Consider the following 18,669-nt stretch of genomic DNA (forward strand, 5'->3'; position numbering starts at 1 on the left):
TGTACAAATTTGAAACATGTTAATTGTATTGATGTACAAATACGCAATGTTTTATCCAATGATTTTAATAGTAACACAGTTTTCTCCTGAAGTACAACATTTGTGAACGCACTGTAATAAAACCTGTAATCATATTTCAAATGAAACAGCAATATAAATAAAAAATACCTTATTATTCCAATGTATCAGTTGTTTCCAAAACCAAAGTAAGCCCACTCATTTCCAAAAATTAAAATAACAGTACTTATTAAATTGTTCAGTTTAAAGCATTATTTATACGGAAACATAGACCTGTATTCTCATTCCAGCGACTAATTCGATGTTATAAAATTTCTATGGGTGCAATTACTGGATAACACGAATCAGAATTCAATACACCAGTTTTTAAAATCGCTGATTTTTAATTGTGATTGTGTGTTGGTTTTACGAATTATATGAACAGAGTGACAATCTGATAGACGAAACATCAGTCAAGTTCGCACCCCCTCAAAACAGAATGTGCACAGAGCTGCTGTTATTTCCGCCCCTGGTGTTTCAACGTCAGTAAAAATTGAAAGCAGAGTTCAAAAACCTGTCTGTATTTGCTTTATTAACAACCGAAAATCACATGTACGTTAATAATATTGTGGTTTTAGGTTTATCATTTCAACACCATCAGGACAGCAGTTTGAATGGGATAACAGTTTTGCGTACTGTTTTTAAAGAATCAAAATTTAATGAGGTAGGTGTATGAAATTTGTCCAGAGTTAATTAAATTTGAAAATTTTAAAATATTTATAGTAGTATAGAACAGTCTTCTGCATAAGACTGTCGCCTTCTTGAACATGTTACATGTTTGGTTCACAATTCACAGAGTTAAATATCCTTTCTGCGACTCAGAAAGGATGTATAGGTATGTCCATTATCAGGATATTCATTTATTTTTTAGCGTTAAATTTCTTCGCATTTGTAGTAAGCACTTATTTTTATAAATGCGGAAAGACAGAATGTGTAAATGTGAGATCTGCGGTTTCCACGGTTATGACGGCATGTTCTTCTGGATTTTGGCGTCATTTTGACTGGTCGGTAGATGCCAACGTTTCTCCGCATCTACCGACCAGCCAACACGCCGCCAACACGCCGCCAAAACCCAGATGAACATCATAATTAAAAGTAAATAAAAATGTTAATGAAAAGTTATTTACTTAATCAAACATCTGCATTCAAATTCTCGGTAATCAGTAATACTATATAAACGAAAATATGAAGAGGGAGCAAAAATAATTTTAATTCATTAAATACGTGCAAAATTTCAATATCATACAGCCCTTAAGTTGGGAACATTATGTTTCTCCGAAACGCTCGTATCTTTCACGGCGTCACAACACTGAAGAACGTAGTCATTCCCTATAAATTTTCTGATAACAGCCAGAATCTTATCTGAAACACTTTGTGCATGGAATTATTAATAATAACCCAATTTAATGACAAGCAGTTATGTTATGGCGGAATAATCAAATGAATGAAGTCCCGAGTCTGAATGTATGCACATATTAATTACTGGTCCAACAGCAGCAAATGTAAAATGTTTATTTGATTGCGATGTAGGGATTAAGTCCTTAGCGACGACTTACAGATTTTGTACATAAGCATAAGTTAACTTCTAGGTTAAATTTCGCTACTATGGCGAGAAAAAAGGCTTCTATTTACATATCCAAGACATTATTTATTAATTTAAGGTACCTACAAGGCTTCATAACACTTTAACAATTTGACGGGTTCTTATAAACTTAGGTACGATTATTATCCCACTAGATATCACTCCACATTTTTAAATTTAATGTTTCCCAGAAAATCAACATAAATCCATTTACACAAGAAAGAGGAAGTGAGAAATGAACTGATTTTAATAATATGATAATATTCAAATTATATGGGTGAATAATGGAGATAGGAATGACACAGATTCAAAACGTTATTGAGAAGGTTCTCGCACGTTCTTGCATAATACGAGACTTCCCTTCATCCGTGCAATTTCTTTTCACGTTATCACCAGAGAAGTAAAGGTGATTGATATGTCTGTTTCTACTGACTAAGACCTTTATATAACGCACAAAAGCCACTTCTTGTCCAGGGCGCTGCTTATTGCTTGTGTTATATCTCTGATTCTTAGCGACTGTAGAGCGCAGACAATATCAGGCCCTTTGCCTGCCACTCGGCGAAGTTCTCACGATCTCTTTCAAGTGGCAGTCTTAGACCAAAACTTTTGTAAAGCATTTCCGGTCTAATGTTGGACTCGGCCTGACACTTGTATGAATTAGGATATAAGGTTCTCACAGCGGTGAGCATAAAAATTTATGTCTGGTGGGTCGTAGTGCCTTGTATTCTGGTAGAAGTTTACCAACGTTTAAGAGGTCCTTGCTGCTTCCATCATCGTCCTGCATAAATTACTTCGGGCCCTAAGTCTGACTCAATCAGACACTTCTGTAAAGTACTTGGAATCGAATATCAGACAGTCCGGCAATCATAGATTCAGAAAATAAAAGACTGAAATTAGATATGGTAATATATCCTGTGTTGACGTAAACACTGGCATCAAATGGAATTCCTTGTCGGATTCCGCATGACATTTGTAAGTCGAATGTAGCACGACAGTTTTGAAACATTTTGGGGTGTTCTGTGTCAAATACACCGAAGTCAAAGGCTTAAGTCGGTTGACATTGTGTTTGTTCCTTACAGCACAACAGCAAGAATAAGGAATCAGTGAACTAACACAGTATGGCACTCCTGGCAATTGGCGTGATAGTACCTTAAATTAGGCCACGACCACTTCCTTCCACATCCTTTACAATTGTTCACTTCCATCCTCTAATTCGACGCTATATAATCTGAGTTACTGAAATAGAGTCGTTAAATACACTGTAAATAAATTAAAATAGAGTATGCGAGTTTGAGTGACATTAGAACAATGATTTCTTTTGTCAGTCGTACTAAGTTTTGTTAATAGTTTTACTGTTCATCTCTTACAACTGTTGGATCGTAATGGAATTTGTGGAACTAGGTTTTATCCGTGTTACTTCGGGGACGCATTCGCTGCAACGACGTAACTATTTGCGTGAAACTCACATCGAACTCCATAAACATAATTTAAAAAATTGTCCTTAGTACAAAGAACTCATCAAATCATAAAATATAAATCTTAAGCATCTTGAATATCAAAACATGTTGACAAGTGACGTATGCAAAAGAGCAGGTTCCCATGTACCGCCTCAGAAAAATAAATATGTCTACTCCAGTTTAGTTACTTGGTTCAGCCGTACAAAGTCACAACTTACAAAGGGTTCACAGTAGAGAAGACCTTTGTTTAGTTTGTGAGTACAAAAGGCAGCAAACAAAGGACTGAAGGTCTTGTTCCATACACATTCTTACTACCAGACGGCAACACTGTATTATTGATTCTACAGGAACAGAAGAACAGCGTCCCTCGACTTTGATAGAAAGTTTTGTCTTCTGTCTGTCGTGCAAAGTTCGCGTATCAAAGTCGATCGTGTCTGACACTAAGTCCTTTGCTTTATGGTTAACGAACTGGAAACGAAAACTGGTGCCAGCTTAGAGTTTCTCGAAACAGGGAATTTGGTGGGGGGGGGGGGGGGCAGGAACCTTGTCTTCAAACCCCTTACTCTTCTTTATTATATAAAGTGTTACTTAAAGACACAAAGAAAATATAATTTATTTAATTTTTCTGTTCTTTGTTTTTAAAAAAATGTAAAGTGTTTACCTGTATTTCAGGATTGTTCCTCATAAAGTTAAGACAAAGCAAAAAAAATTCTGTGCATAAATTATGACGACTTCTTATGTTACAATATTTTACATGTTTGATAGTGAGAACGATAAGCTAATAATAACAGAGTTTGGTGACAATTTATGAACAGAATTTCCACAATCAAAGATTATCCCTATTTTCATTTAATTTATTTTCAGGTATAAGATCATAATTTTACACTGACTTTGACTTCATGTTTGCAATTTTTAAAACTTAAAGAAACATTTTGTATAGTTCTGCAAGTATACCAATAGCGTATCTCCACACAAAATTTAACATGACAATCTCCATTACTGAATTAGTTATCACTATCAAATTGAAAGTCATATTATTGTTTTATATCCCTATACAAACAAAAGCCTTTACCCAAGGTTTTATTTTTTTCTAAAATTTATTCACATACCTCCCAAAACAAAAATCTCAAAGCATTCAAGATGTCATTTATAGACGTTATTAAAGCACTGAAAGTTAACTACGCTCTAAAAGAATGTTTTTAATATCACATCACCAGGGCGCAATCTTGCCTGGGCTGACGTGTATTCTAATCGTGTTTCTCGTAGTTTCCCTCAGTAGACTTTCGTGACTGTACCATGAGACAGGGAACTTCGCCTACCTTCCAAATCCTTATTCACTCATAACTAAAGATCATCTACCAAGCTTACTCGACGTGACAAAACACCAGGAAAGAACACAGACAAATAGCCATAATATTCACCATATTTACGTATTCAATTTAAAGCCACATGACCGCCGAATGAATTATGTGATACCTAGCTCTTTGCGAGCGGGAAGCTAAGATTTTATCGGCAAGTTTAAGCCTTTGATTAGGACGAAAGGACAAATATCCGACCCAGTGTTAGACGCAGCCTCTGCACAAGGTTCTCGGCTAAACGATCGAATGATTGATTGACATCATCCACAAATTTTTCGTATCCAGTACCACATAAAAATAATTAAAATCAAGCCGACAGAACGAGTAAGAATTACACACGGATGCGTACTACATACCCTGCTCATCGTATCCTCTATTTTAACATGTTAATAATATTAAAATTAAAAATATATACGTAATAAATTGTCTAAGAAGCTTTAAAATCGGATAGTATATTTGTAGGTACAACAAATATACATCAAATTTAATTAAGACACAAACAATACCGTTAGAAATCATGTGCACTTCATTTGGCTTTCAAACGACCGCTCTCGTTCAACAGTGAAATTCCTGCCGAATACAAAATTTCCCCCTGGGCAGAAGGACTGGGAAAGGAAATAGGAGGGATACGTTTTTGCTTTGAAGTCTTCATCATTTCCGTCAGAGGTTCAGAGAAACGCAGTTTCGCTCATACAATTGTTCTGTATGATCTAGACCCCAACATTCATTTCCAAGAATCACATGAACAGACCGTTGCAAATAATGAGATTGAGAAACCATCTTTCTGCGAAGGACAGTCAAAAAATTCCCGGACCGGACCTCCGCAAACAACCCCCCCCCCCCCCAGTCCTCTCCTAGGCCAGTCCGGGAACAATTTCACTGAACCACGAATGAAAGTAAATTAAATATTGAGTTCAATCCAAAGTTCTGACAAAACTATCGCAAACTACTTTTTTTTTTTAGTTGTTGCCCTCTTTTATTGCATTTGATCAAACAAGTGACCCCGGTTCAGTCAGAAAAAAATATTTAGATTGGGCCTACAGCACTCTTGGGTCGCTTGCCCCGATATCAGACGCATTTTCATCGACAGCTAATTACTGCATCATCCTGGATACGCTGATTATCTGCTCATAACCCCAAAACATTTTACAGTGTCGATGCCCCACCAAAAAGCATATCAATAACGCCTGTCAGCTCTCCTTTTAATATTTCCACCCACCCGTAAAATTCCCTTCGTTTCACACAGTTATCGTCACACTAAGCAGTAACTGCTCCATAAATTTCACTAATCTTGGCACTCTCCAAACACAAACCATTGGATTAGACGTTGTTATTTGTCTTTTGTGTATCCTACAATTCAAACTGCCATGTTAAACATGTCACAGTACACAATAATACAATGGAAACCAGGCAGGTGCAAGTGGGGAAAGGTTCATATTGTTTATTCGATTTTTCAATACTGCCAACATCCCTTTTTTTGTAAACTAAACTTTCCCTTTAAGTTATTAATAAACTCAAGGTGAAAAATATTTCTGAAACCTGCGTTACATTCCTAGTTATTCATCACTTTTGTCTTCTCGGACAGGGGATATCTACTTTTGGTGGACCCAGCAGAGTAAAACAACAACGACTACAAGAATGATGAGTTCAGTACACCATCGTTAAGGCCCTTTCTAGTTAAAGTCTCAAGGATGTCGACATGTAACGAAAGAAAACAAATTGGAAGTTACTAAAATAGCAGCCGACTTATATCTCAAAGCCATGTTACAACGAACATGGGCAACGTTAAACAAAACTGATTCCATAATTAATTGAGTAAATAACAGAAACGCAGCGCAAATTGGAATGGCGTAGACATGACACAACGAAGTCTTCTGGGGGCGATGAACTGTGTTAGTTGCCGACGATTGGAGACTGTCTCTTCCTCTATCATCAGGAATTGATATGGCGCACGTACAGCCCTGACAATGTAGGCAGACACGATCTCCAAAACGCTCGAAAACTAATTTCATTTTGTAATATCTGAGGTTTTCACAGCGGTGAGTCCGAAGATTTCTGTCTTCTGGGTTGTTGCGCCGTGTAGTCTGGTCGATGTTAACCAACGTTTCAGAGGTCATTGCTGCCTCCGTCATCAGGGCGATTCTTAGTATGAAGATTTCTGTCTTCTGGGTTGTTGCGCTGTGTAGTCTGGTCGATGTTTACCAACGTTTCAGAGGTCATATAACAACCCAGAAGACAGAAATCTTAATTTCATTCTCATCGCACAAGAAGAATTCACTGCACTTAATCGTCGTAAAAGCTTCAAAACTTAAGTCACTATTTAAAGAAACACTAATATAATTTCTTCCTTATATCAAATTCAAAGTCCTCTGCACAGTTTCAAATTAACTGATATTTATGTACTTTATGTTAATATCTTCAATAAATTAAACAGACGTGGACCTAAAACAGCACAGAAGACTGAAATGTGAAACTAGATGTGAAAGAGTTCTCTCTGAGGAAATTTCTCTTCCGAATAAGATTATTTTCCTTCGAATATTCTAGAATGTTAATCATAGTGGCGTATGTAATTAAGTCAACTTATTCAGTTTCTTTCACACTTTCTGTTGGATAAGCCTGTCAAATTATTAAATTTCCACCGCATAATCTTTACCACAAATTGATAATGTCTCTTGTTCCTACGTATGCTCTAAAGTTATACTTTCCCCTCATTATAATTCCATGCGCTAAAGGATGTCCATTTATTTCTTTACGAGTTTATTACCCTGTCTTTGAGAAAGAAAAGTCTTTCTGACAGACAGGGCAATCATCGCCCTGATGATGGAGGCTGGAACGACCTCTGAAACGTTGGTTAACATCTACCAGACTACACGGCGCAACAACCCAGAAGACAGAAATCTTCATATTCACCGCTGTGAAATCGTACAACATTTAAGGCATAAGCTAAGATGTGTTCCTTAACTTTAACTATGTACCGCGTTAATGTGATTGCATCTGTATGCAATTTCGAAGCAATTGCGAATTATACGTTCTCCATAATTGTAGGTCTCTATTAACTGCATATTTTTATACAAAACAGGGTTAAAGGCCACTTATTTCGAGTCTGTAACTCAATAATATAAGAACAATACCTGTTGAATAAGAGCTGTATGAAACATTGTTTAAGCATGTGCCCTACAATACTTAGAACATGCATGTCAAACTTGTCAGTTTATGCGATCTGAAATTTTTTTTGAAGAAAACAAGATAGTCAGCCCCAAAATAAATTTTTTTAATGAATTTTAAGTTGAAATGTCAAGCAGCTATCGTGTACAGTTGTTATATATTCAGTTGCATAAAATGCAAACGTGTTTGAATCAAATTGACGACTTTGACTGCAAATCGTGTTTGATTCGAGATATCAGCCTTGGGCCACGTGAAATATCGAAGGTGACAGAGGGTTTGGCATGTTTGTATTACAGAGATTTGTCTTACCTTGCCGAACTCCGTGAGACCGCCTCCCTTGTTGTGGTCCACTGGAGATGCCGTTGAAGGCGAAGACTCGCTCTGGAGTTGGGTCACCGAACAGTCTGCCCTACCGATAGCCACAGACACTTAGTACAACGCATGCAAGACAAAACTCAGATACAGTGGCACAATTTCAGACGCTGCATTGTAAAGACTGAAAAGTAATAGGAAGTTCCCTTATAAAGAAAGTCGAGAAAACCCAACAACAATCTCAGTTAGAATAATCAGAAACACAGTCGAGATTTCACACGACATTCTGCCTGATTACGAATACAGAGTGCGAAAGGTAAATCAACCCGCTCCATTTTAGACTTTTTAAAAATCTATTCTAATAAAACGTTTTTATATTACAGAAGATAGAATATCGATTTATAACGTGGAAGATTGCACAGTGGAAGAAACTAATAAAATAAATGGTAAATCAGAGACATGCTGAAACAATGAGTAATGACAAATCGGCACCAAGTTCAGGTTGAAAAATACCAGAGAGCAGAAACTTGACAGACATAAATAATATAATATTAAAATTTGTCTTAGATACATTAATTTGTGATTTTGTAGAGTGGATTAAATTGGTTCAGGATAGGGACAAATCATGGGATGTAAACACGGTAATCAGCGTTTCTGTTTCATGAACGTTGAATTTCTTGATCTTCTAAGTAATTATCAACAAAAATAATAATATACAAAATATATTAAGAACAAAAACATGAACCAACTTGATCTTAACCACTTACACTCCACAGTGATAAAATCATCTCGGTCGAGTAGCGGCTTCAATATGGATTCGTAGTCCAACGCTGACGCGGCTAGTCGCCAGAGAAGATTTTATCGCGTTTCGTCGCCGCAAAAGAGTTAAGTCATAACAGACTCCACAGTGTCCACAAATTTATAATAGAAATATTTATAGAACGTATAAAACGTGCATTACTTAAAGTTCGTTTCGAGCTAAATTTATGCAAGCCCATCAATTTCAGGATCGACCAGGAAGTTCGAGGCAGAAAATTCCGTCGGTAAATTTAACTACTCTGACACGATGTTAGCAACCGAGAAGGAAACTTTGCCGAATGTAATGAACATTCCAAGATATACTGATGTACGTTACAGCCTATATATACAGATAAACCTAGCAAAATGTGCATGAGCATTAGGGCATGAATGCGTACAGAGGAATGCAGATGAAGCTATAAACATCAGACTATAGATTTCAGCAGCGGATGGAAGCAGCCTCCGTGTGCCCGAGAAAATAGCCACCGTTATCCGTAAGACAGGAGCGCAGACCGTAACTAATACGGACGTGTTTGCAGACGAAATGAAAAACAATTTCCATCACCGTGAATTGAGCCCTTATAGTTTATGGTTTCATGTTGCCGACTGCATTATCCCGGCGAACGGGTTCCACTGACAGGTTTATTTTTCGATTTTACAGCTGCACCATACTTTTATATAACGCGTCATACCACGAACTCCAAAAATTGAAAATAATATTCCTGTGAAATTACAGAATAACTTACATAAACAAGAACTGTTTTCTTCTAAGAAAGTCTCATGCTTCGCCCTACCATATGACGCTAAGCTAACCTACTCAGTTGAATACGTGTTGTTAAAGTGACCAAAAATCTATTAATTAAATATCTTAAACAACAAGTAATTTATAAAATCCGAATTAATTGTCTACTACAAGAAATAATAGACCTACATTTTAAAAACTTCCTTCTCCGAAAATGTAACAGTACTTTTCCGCTGATAAAACCCTATGCCACATTCTTAGTCCCATATCAAAGCACCCAGAAAACCAACATGACCTATGTAATGTTACTTTCTCAGTCGGAATTTTTACTGCAAACTGTAAAATATTCCCTTACATAAAAGTGGGCACTGTGCAACATATTTCAGTACTACAGCGTTTTTGTGAGCACTTTCTCTCCAAATATATTATTTACGAGTAAGTAAGATGTCACGTTCCATACGCGTACAAAACAACTGTCAAATTTATTGTTTTGTGCTTCAATAGAAAATTACAAAATCGTACCTCTTAAATCGATATGGGGCTATGCTAGTTACAGGCTAAGAAGCTCGATTACTTGAAATGAATATGTCTCTGGGTTTGAGATTCGCACGGCGGGGAATATGCAGATAGCTGTCTGCTGGGTGGAGGCAGGAAGTAACTCTGAAACGTCGGTAAAATTTTACAATATTATACTGCGCAACAACCCAGAAGAGATTCATTTTCGAACAGATGATTATTTTAATAACAAACAATATTAAAGATTCCAAAAGCATATCGGTTTATTAACGTTACTGGCGTCTATCTATTATAATTCGTCATTCTTCTCCATTCTTCATTTCTTCCATTTCTCTTTCTCCCACTGCGTCATATTTTCTATTCCCTTCCTTCCTTTCTTCCTGGAGGTGTCCACTCCAACACTTGTTTGGGCCATCTGTTGTATGCCATTCTTTGGATATGCCCGTGACATAGAAATTGTTCTGGCATAGATATTAATTAGACCCATAATGGAATTTGCTAAATACTGCATGAACATACAGGTTTCCTCTGTAATGACCCCGATATGCAGATTTCATCCTCTCTCAGCGCGTAAATTAAAAACGAGAGGGTCCATCGGTTGTTTGCGAGAAGACGAAGCCACTCTCGTTAATTATTCGCGTTAACGAGAATTTTTTGTGCTGTTCGAATCAATGATCGATGCTGTGGTTCCTGACTGAAGGAAGTTAATTGCTTGAATTAAGAAAATCGTTAAACGAATTTTAAAAGCAATTATCCAAAAAGAAAATCTGGGAAGAATATTTTATTATAAATTGTGTTGAGGAATTTCGGGGCCCAAATACAGCAAAGCTCACACCATCGTTATGTTTTTTTTCATTAACACAAGGAAGAAATTTTCTACACAATACAAATTTATAACGTATTTCCAAAAACCACTAGCAACATTTCGTCAATCAGCATGAAAAAAGAGAAATATATAAATTTCTGGTGTCACCTACGATGATGTATTGAATCCTAAATATACTTTCACAATTTCAGGACGTTTCAATTCTAATGTGGTTTCTCTTTCTGAGCGATGGCTCTGTATAGATATAGGACGTTTCAGAATCTTACTATCTGTAACAAAGTCAAGTGGAAATATGAATCTCCGAAACGTCGTCAACAGTTCACATCTACACACTACCATTACCTAGAAACAAGATTCTCACTCAAAAGTTTAATGCTTTATAAGTTTTGTTACTACACTGTCAGGATCTTGTACGCAAGAATGCGTTAGTGTCGCTTCCACCACATAAGTTCCCAAGGAAATCACGTAAGTATAATAAATTAAAAAATGCAAATATTTTATTCTTATTGGAGTCATAATATTTATACCGAGTTTCTACGAAAATTCATCAGTTATACCAAAGCTACTCACATGGGCAAACGGACATGATAAAGTCACATGCTTATTCGTCTTTGTAAAATTTCAAAAAACAGGCTAGAAATTGCAGCTCCATACGGAATTCTTCTGCCTTGAACGTGTTCGTAGTTAGGTACTGTTAATTTGCACATGTCACCTCGGTTGTTATTAAAACCGTGAACGTACAACCGGTATACACAAAGTATAACAATTAAAAAAAAACAGCGTAGTTTTACCAAGAGAAGTTCACCCATCCATAAAATTACGTCTCAGCACGTAGTGAGAGAGCGTTAGAAAAGAGAAAAGAGAGATGTATATATAATATAGTAACATAGGTGGGAAAAATCATTAAAAGGAGTGCGTGTTAAACAGGAAATTATTTGGCAGTTTGAAGTCTTCGTGTTTATGGAAGGAAAGAAGACCTGAATAAAAAGAGATAAAAGATATTTTATAAGTAGGTACCAATACAAGAACAAGAAGAAAATAATATACCGTTAACGAAACACAGTTCGAAGATTCCCCTCTCATTTACATAGCAAAAATGTTCTTTCTTCTCTTACTTTGACTCCGTCATCTGTACAGTTTGCCCCTTTTATGTCAATAGGCGACGGTGTTTTGTTTAATTAATTTTCTTACAGTCTTTCATATTAAAATTTATTATGTTCTGAATAGAACATTTCCATAAAATAACCTCGACGGCGCAAAAATTATAGTGCAGATGAATTTTATGAAATATAAAATCACTTGAATGGAAATAGGTTCTGGATTTTAATACTGTGTTAATTTCGGAACAAAGTATCTTTTATAAAATGCAAAATGGTGTCTGATTATTGTGAGTAAATAATTTAAATCGTACGTCAGAATCTTCGACATAAATTCCAAAGAACATTTTCTGCAGAAGCGTCAAAATCACTTTTGAATAAACTTTTCGGGAAGAGAAATCTAGACGAAACTCACTGTAACAGTCACACACATTGCCTTGAGCTGCAGATGACGGGGGGAGTTTATTTTTGAATTTCAAAAAGAAATTTCAAATATTAGCAGCATTATTAGAATACCTAAATCTTGTACGCTAAGATGAGGACGGAATGCGACTATAATGGGGTAACTTTCACGACAGTGTTAACAGATATTGTCCATTTGAAATACGTAAATAAAAGGATAACATTTTGATTTTAGCGAGAAAAGTTGTGAAGAACGGACACGCTTAAAGTAGTGTCTGATAACTGAAATTGTTTTCAGCAGTGTTAGTTTTATTTATATTGTAAATTTATAGCTGCTGAAGCTAAGTTTCATTTGCACTTGGCCGGTCGATTTGTTTTTTATTTTATTAGAAAGCGACCCATTAAGAATGACGGTAAAAATCTATAGTATTTAAAAAAACGTATTGGAAAGTCTAACAATAGTATCCACTCCACTGATCACACGTGGAAAGAACATGGGCCCCAAAGCGTGGTTACCTTGTTTCTTACACGACTTTGGAGTCCTTGAACAGTCACGTTTGAATTATCACCGATCAACACAACGGCCTATATTTCAGCATATACAGGGTGATTCAAAAAGGACTTTACAACTTTGAAAGTGTATAGAAATTTGTTCAGAAGGCTTACAGAATCGGTTGAGGTGTCATTTTGTAGCAAAATAAATCATGTTTTACTTCAAACAGTCATTTTGGTTCGATGTGATTGCCATTGGTGATACTGCAGACATCCCACCTGAAATCAATTTTTTGCCAAACACGATCCAGCATATCCGGTGTCACTTCTGCAACTGAGGCGGTGATTCGAGCTTTGAGCTCAGTGAGATTGGCAGGTAAGGGTGGAACATACACATGATCTTTAATGAAACACCATAAGAAAAAACTGAGAAGTGTCAAATCTGGAGAACGAGGTGGCCATGCTATCGACCCTGTTCGACCAATCCACCAACCTGGGAAACGGTTATTGAGGAAATCCCGGACTTCTGTGAGGTAGTGAGGTGGTGCGCCGTCTTGCTGGAAGTGAATGCGTCCTTTTTGGTAATTTTTGTCTAACTGTGGTATGAGAAAATTTTCGAGCATATCCAGATACACGATACCGTTGATGGTGCTCTCATGGAAAAAGAACGGGCCGTACACTTTAACTTTGCTAAGGGCACAAAACACATTCACCTTTGGGCTGTCACGAACGTGTTCCACAACAGCACTAGAAACACGCGGGCGACCTGGAGATTTGTCATGGCGAACAGAACAACCAGTCTCAACAAAATTCTTGTGCCAAGAGTAAATTGTAGGTCTACTGGGAGGATCCTTGCCATATTGGGTGCGAAAATTTCGTTGAACCATTGTCGCAGATTTCTTCAAACCACAGCACACAGCGAGCGCGCTCCGCACCTGTGAAAGTAGCCATTTTCAAATGCACTGCCGCTTGCGCTCGCGGTGACTGAATTCGGTAATACAGCACAAAGTGAGTCAAACTTGATTTATTTTGCTACAAAATGACACGTCAATCGATTCTGTAAGCTTTCTGATTAAATTTCTATACACTTTCAAAGTTGTAAAGTCCTTTTTGCATCACCTGGTATAATAGAGAATACATTACGTTTATCGTCATAATTTTAATGCATAGTCAAGGCCCTCTGAATTTATTCTGGTCAATGAACAATCAATTTCTGAAAAAAACAATTTAATCAGAAGGGAAGAAATAAATCGATATTTAAGACAAATCTTTTTGCATTTCGAAGAAAACTGTGGAAGATGCATAGGCTTACATTAGAATGCAAGTCGTTCGATTGTCACTTAATTAGAAGAAAATCGAAATATTAAATAGGTGTTAATGGATACATTTTATGTTTAAGGGATGGGCTTGTGTTTATACATTACCCGTAGTCTAGCAGTGAATTTTAAAAAATGTTCATCAACCAATCAACACTTGTCTATTACACGGACATATTTAGCGGCGTTCGAATGAGACTGAAAACACGGAAATCTGGGTCATGACAGCTGGTCTGCAAGTTGTCTAATCGGATATCTGCAGATAAAAGTCAAAAGCCTGGTCCTTAGTTTATTCTGGGGAAAGAGTAAACTTCACAGTAAGTGTTCAGTTTGAAGACCTATTTTCTTTAATAACATTATTTTTTCTTGCCTCAAAATGTTTATACACTTCGGGACTGAAAATACTAAATGCTTATCAGTGATGCTCACTTAGAAGTCGAGATAGGCAGAAGGCGAGCCAAAGAACCGAAACTGCCATAAAATTCCTTTCAGCATCTCTCATCCTCGGGATTTATACGTCCGCTGATTGAGAGAGACTTGAAAACTAAGTTCTGATGATAGCGATTTCTGTAACGACTCTCTTGTGGGCCCTGGATCACTACCAGACACGAACAAACACATGGGCTACCAGCCAATTAGATACTCAGTACGAACGTCTGTCGTTCAAATATAATTTACGGTGCTGTCCATTGGAAGACATTTCGATGTTCCCGTCTCATTTAAAAACCTGGATATTAAAACAAAAGTCCGTAAAACTAAAATCTCACTTCTGGAAATGTCAATTTCAATCTACTGGAAGAAACAGATAAAGAGATTTTTACAGCGTGTTGCAGAACATTAAAAGAGGCAAACGGATAACATTACGCAACAAGGAACTTCATAATTTGTGAGATTTCAGGTTCTCATGGTGGCGAGTATGAAGACGACTCCTCTGGAATCCTGCGCTGTACAGTCTGTTTAAAATTTACTGACGTTTTAGAGGTTTCGGCTGCCCCCATATTCAGGATGGTTGCACTGAGACTTCAACAATTTCAAATCGTCCGAATTTTACTCCATTTTTACACAGTTAATCACCCGAATTACACCTGTCTTCATGATTACTTTAGAATTTTACACCTAAACTATTATTAACACTGAAAGGGCTGTGGCTAAAGTTACTAATGCCTAAAAGGGATGAAAGAGAAGCAGCAGATAAAAATGTAGGTAGTAATGGAGAGAGAGAGGTGAAGACATATTAGCACTGGCGAACAGCAACGTCGCTGCCCCTGCCACATAACTTTTTCATATTGAACCTCTCTTTGCCTTGCAGCGGCCGCGGACAGAATTATCGCCCCATTTTTCCCTTTAATAAAAGACCGTCGAAATTTAATGAGAACCCGGAAACATACTCTTATATTTTACCTTTGGTGGCTCTTATCAATATAACTTTTGGCACTTACTTTTCTCTTAAAATTATTCATTATCATGACTTTTTCCATCGTCTGTTCTTTAAAACCACGACGTTTCGGAGGCTGGTTATGGCACCGTCTTCAGGTGTGTGGTCCAGTGACAGAGACTAGCTCTATCTAAGGGACCAAACAGAGTAGGTACCTCTCACCTGAAGACGAAGACAGAACCAGTCTCCGAAACGTCGTGGTTTTGCAGAACAGACGATGGAAAAAGTCTTGACAACGAATAATTTTAGGTGCAAACTACCGTCGTCAAAACCCTTTAGGATTGAATTACTTTTCTGATGGCACATAACATTAAAGTTCTTACTGCAAAAAGGAAATACTTGTTTTCTCAAATTTGAAGGTAACTGAAACACTCAATAAAAATTTAAACACCATTCTTTCCCGTTACTTCATACTTTTATTGTTGCTGCGTACGTCTGGATTATGTCATTAACAAACTATGAAAATTATAATCAGCAATACGATTTTGACACGTTGGACACAATTTTACCTTTGACCTTTGCTAATGGCGCCTGTGACCTCAGAACTGTGTGGCCAATGACCTTTACGCTGGCGGGGTGTTAGACGCGTGATATCCCCACGCAGGGATTTTCCAGGTAGCGTGGGGATTCCCAACAACGTCACAAGCACAGAAAAGAATGTAGGCCTTCATGGTTAGCTCCCGTCATTGTCATCCGAGTTTAACCAATATTATAATGTGCTGACAAAACTCCCGAATTTCAGATTTACTTAAAATCCATTCTGCGGTGCCAGACGGGCTAACGGACGGACATACATACATAGCGAAGCTTTTAGGCGCATTTCTGTACATTCAGTTTTTAACGCCTAAAACGCTGTTTCAACTGTAGAGGTTTATATAGCGTCGGGTGAGATAGAAGAATTATCATGAATGGAAGAAGGCGATCTTCGCGAATTTCAAGGTCATATTTGGGCTTCTGTGAAGACAGGTTGAAGGACAAACGAGAAAACTACCAAAATTAAATGAAGGGCAGGGGGAATGAAGAGAAACAAACTAAAAATATAGAATGAAATAATAAGCTAAGAATGAACACGACATTAAAATGCCAACCTAAGTGTTGTGCCCTAAACACTTCAAGAAAGGAATTCCACGGATGATGTCTCTTAGAATCTATTTTTGTGAGCTGCGGTAAGTCTAAACAACTCACCAGGCTGTGTTGCAGGTATGGGTGACAGTCATGTACCGAGCTCCAAGGCTGTAGAAAGTCCTGAGTACCGCAAGCGAGTTCCCGAGTGAATGGCCGCCTTCCACTCCGATTAAACTGGCTATCCTGCCAGCACGGTGCGTTTCCTGGACACCTGCAATCAGTCAAACAACGAAGTCGGATAACTGAATAAAGCGCCGCTGATCTTTAGGAGAGACAAAGGAACCGCAGTTGAAGTGCTGAAGATTACCACCTGATCTTTTCCGAATACAAACTAAGATCTTCGCACTAACCCATTCTACGTAGGTTCTCGTATATAATTTTAACTGTCATATACGGGCATCTGTTTCAGACCCGAGTAATCGGAAACAAATATATTGGCAGAGAGAAACATTACAGCCTTCCAGAATGTTGCGGCATGCAGTCTGGTAGAAACTGACCGATGTTCCTGAGGTGCCTACTGTTTTCTGTGACGAGATAATTGTCCTGACAATCGATGCGGTAAGCATTTTTTAAATGTCAGTTAATTCTACTTGGCTACACGGCTCATCATCCCAGAAAAGAGTCATCTTCATATTCGCCGCCGCGAGACACAAGAATCTCATACAGAAACGAGAAAGTGACATGCCGGGACTTAAATTAGGCCACGACCGCTTCCTTCCACTTTGTTTCCAATTCATTATTCTCTATCATCCTCTCCGTCGACACTATGTATTCTGAGCTGCTGTAAAATATCTTTAAATAAACTGTAAATAAATACATAAATAAGTGACGGAATTAAATTAATTTTTCTGATGTTTTTTTCTTTTCTAAGATCTGTGCCCGTCTGTTCATCGACTCACATGTTCCAGATAATGGGCGAAAGACATTTAAGCATCTAGACCTACGTGCAGACAATATATTGCAGCAGCAACACGACGCTTATTGAATTAAATTTTCGCTTTCCTCATCTCATTTTACCTCCTTTTATTGTCACACTTTATCTTTATCCGTCTTCTTCGTCTTATCATTTCTCTTCCTTTGGCTTTTCAGTGTCCTTCTAACACGGTTTGCTGTAACAATTTCGATTGCTAACGTAGACACAGACTGGGGTTATAACCCCTTCCTCAGCGTTTTGATGTGACAGAAAACAAATTATGTCCTGACCTGTACAACTGTAAGCTTCAGTGTCTAGAATGGTTATTCTTCCAGAGTATGAAAATTTCCTTTCGTATATAAAAGACTTAACGTTTTTCCATTTTTTATATGAGGCACTCAGATTAAACACAAACTTGGAAGGGTGTGACAAGCCTAATGCATATTTCTCCGATCAATCGTTTCGTCTTTCAAAACAATTACTAAATTATACTCATATCGGGTCCTTAACGGATAATAGTGAGTTCCATTTCTACGTGTAAGTTATAGGTGAATTATAAAGTCTGAAACAATATTTATAAAGTTCATATAGAAGAGACTTACCAATTAAAATGTTCATTGTATACAACAGACATGTCGTTTCAGGTCTATAACAGTTATTTAAAATATCTCTTGATATTTGATTGTGTATTTAAAGAAATTCAAGGGTATTTGAAAACAGTAACTTGCATTTTCTACTTATGTCTTACAACTAAATGCACTCTTATGTTTATGTTATTTATTTCATTTGCTAAGAGTAGATTTTCGCCTTTATAAATGAGTAGCAACAAGACAAGAGTTATGAAAATTTGCGCAGGCATACGCCATAAAACATTTTCTTCAAAACTGTTGTCTATATCATAACCTATAGGTTGTATGAACACGTGTGCTGTTCCTTGACACTACATAAGAAACAGAGCTTAAAATATTCATCAGGTTATGACCTTGGTTACAAGATTGAAAAGTGTATCATAAACCACTTTATTTCAGCATTAAACACAAACTCTTAAGAAGATGAGGAAGCAAGTTTGAGTTTTT

General features: G+C 37.2%; 1 protein-coding gene across 7 annotated transcripts in view; it reads right to left on the reverse strand.

The window, feature by feature from the left end:
- The window catches only part of LOC110840039 (dipeptidase 1), a 375,966-nt gene that overhangs the window by 16,251 nt on the left and 341,046 nt on the right, over positions 1 to 18,669 (reverse strand). For all 7 annotated transcript variants that reach the window (XM_087357058.1, XM_087357057.1, XM_087357056.1 and 4 more), the window contains 2 exons: positions 16,741 to 16,891; positions 7,929 to 8,028 (listed from right to left, as the gene is read on the reverse strand). In XM_087357058.1, the coding sequence (XP_087213184.1) occupies positions 7,929 to 8,028; positions 16,741 to 16,891 (251 nt within the window). The remainder of the gene's footprint in view (positions 1 to 7,928; positions 8,029 to 16,740; positions 16,892 to 18,669) is intronic.

This window comes from Zootermopsis nevadensis, unplaced genomic scaffold (genome assembly GCF_977971745.1).
Source record: "Zootermopsis nevadensis isolate Lab colony 2312 unplaced genomic scaffold, Znev_1.0 Znev_ptg000028l, whole genome shotgun sequence".
Taxonomy (NCBI): Eukaryota; Metazoa; Arthropoda; class Insecta; order Blattodea; family Termopsidae; genus Zootermopsis; species Zootermopsis nevadensis.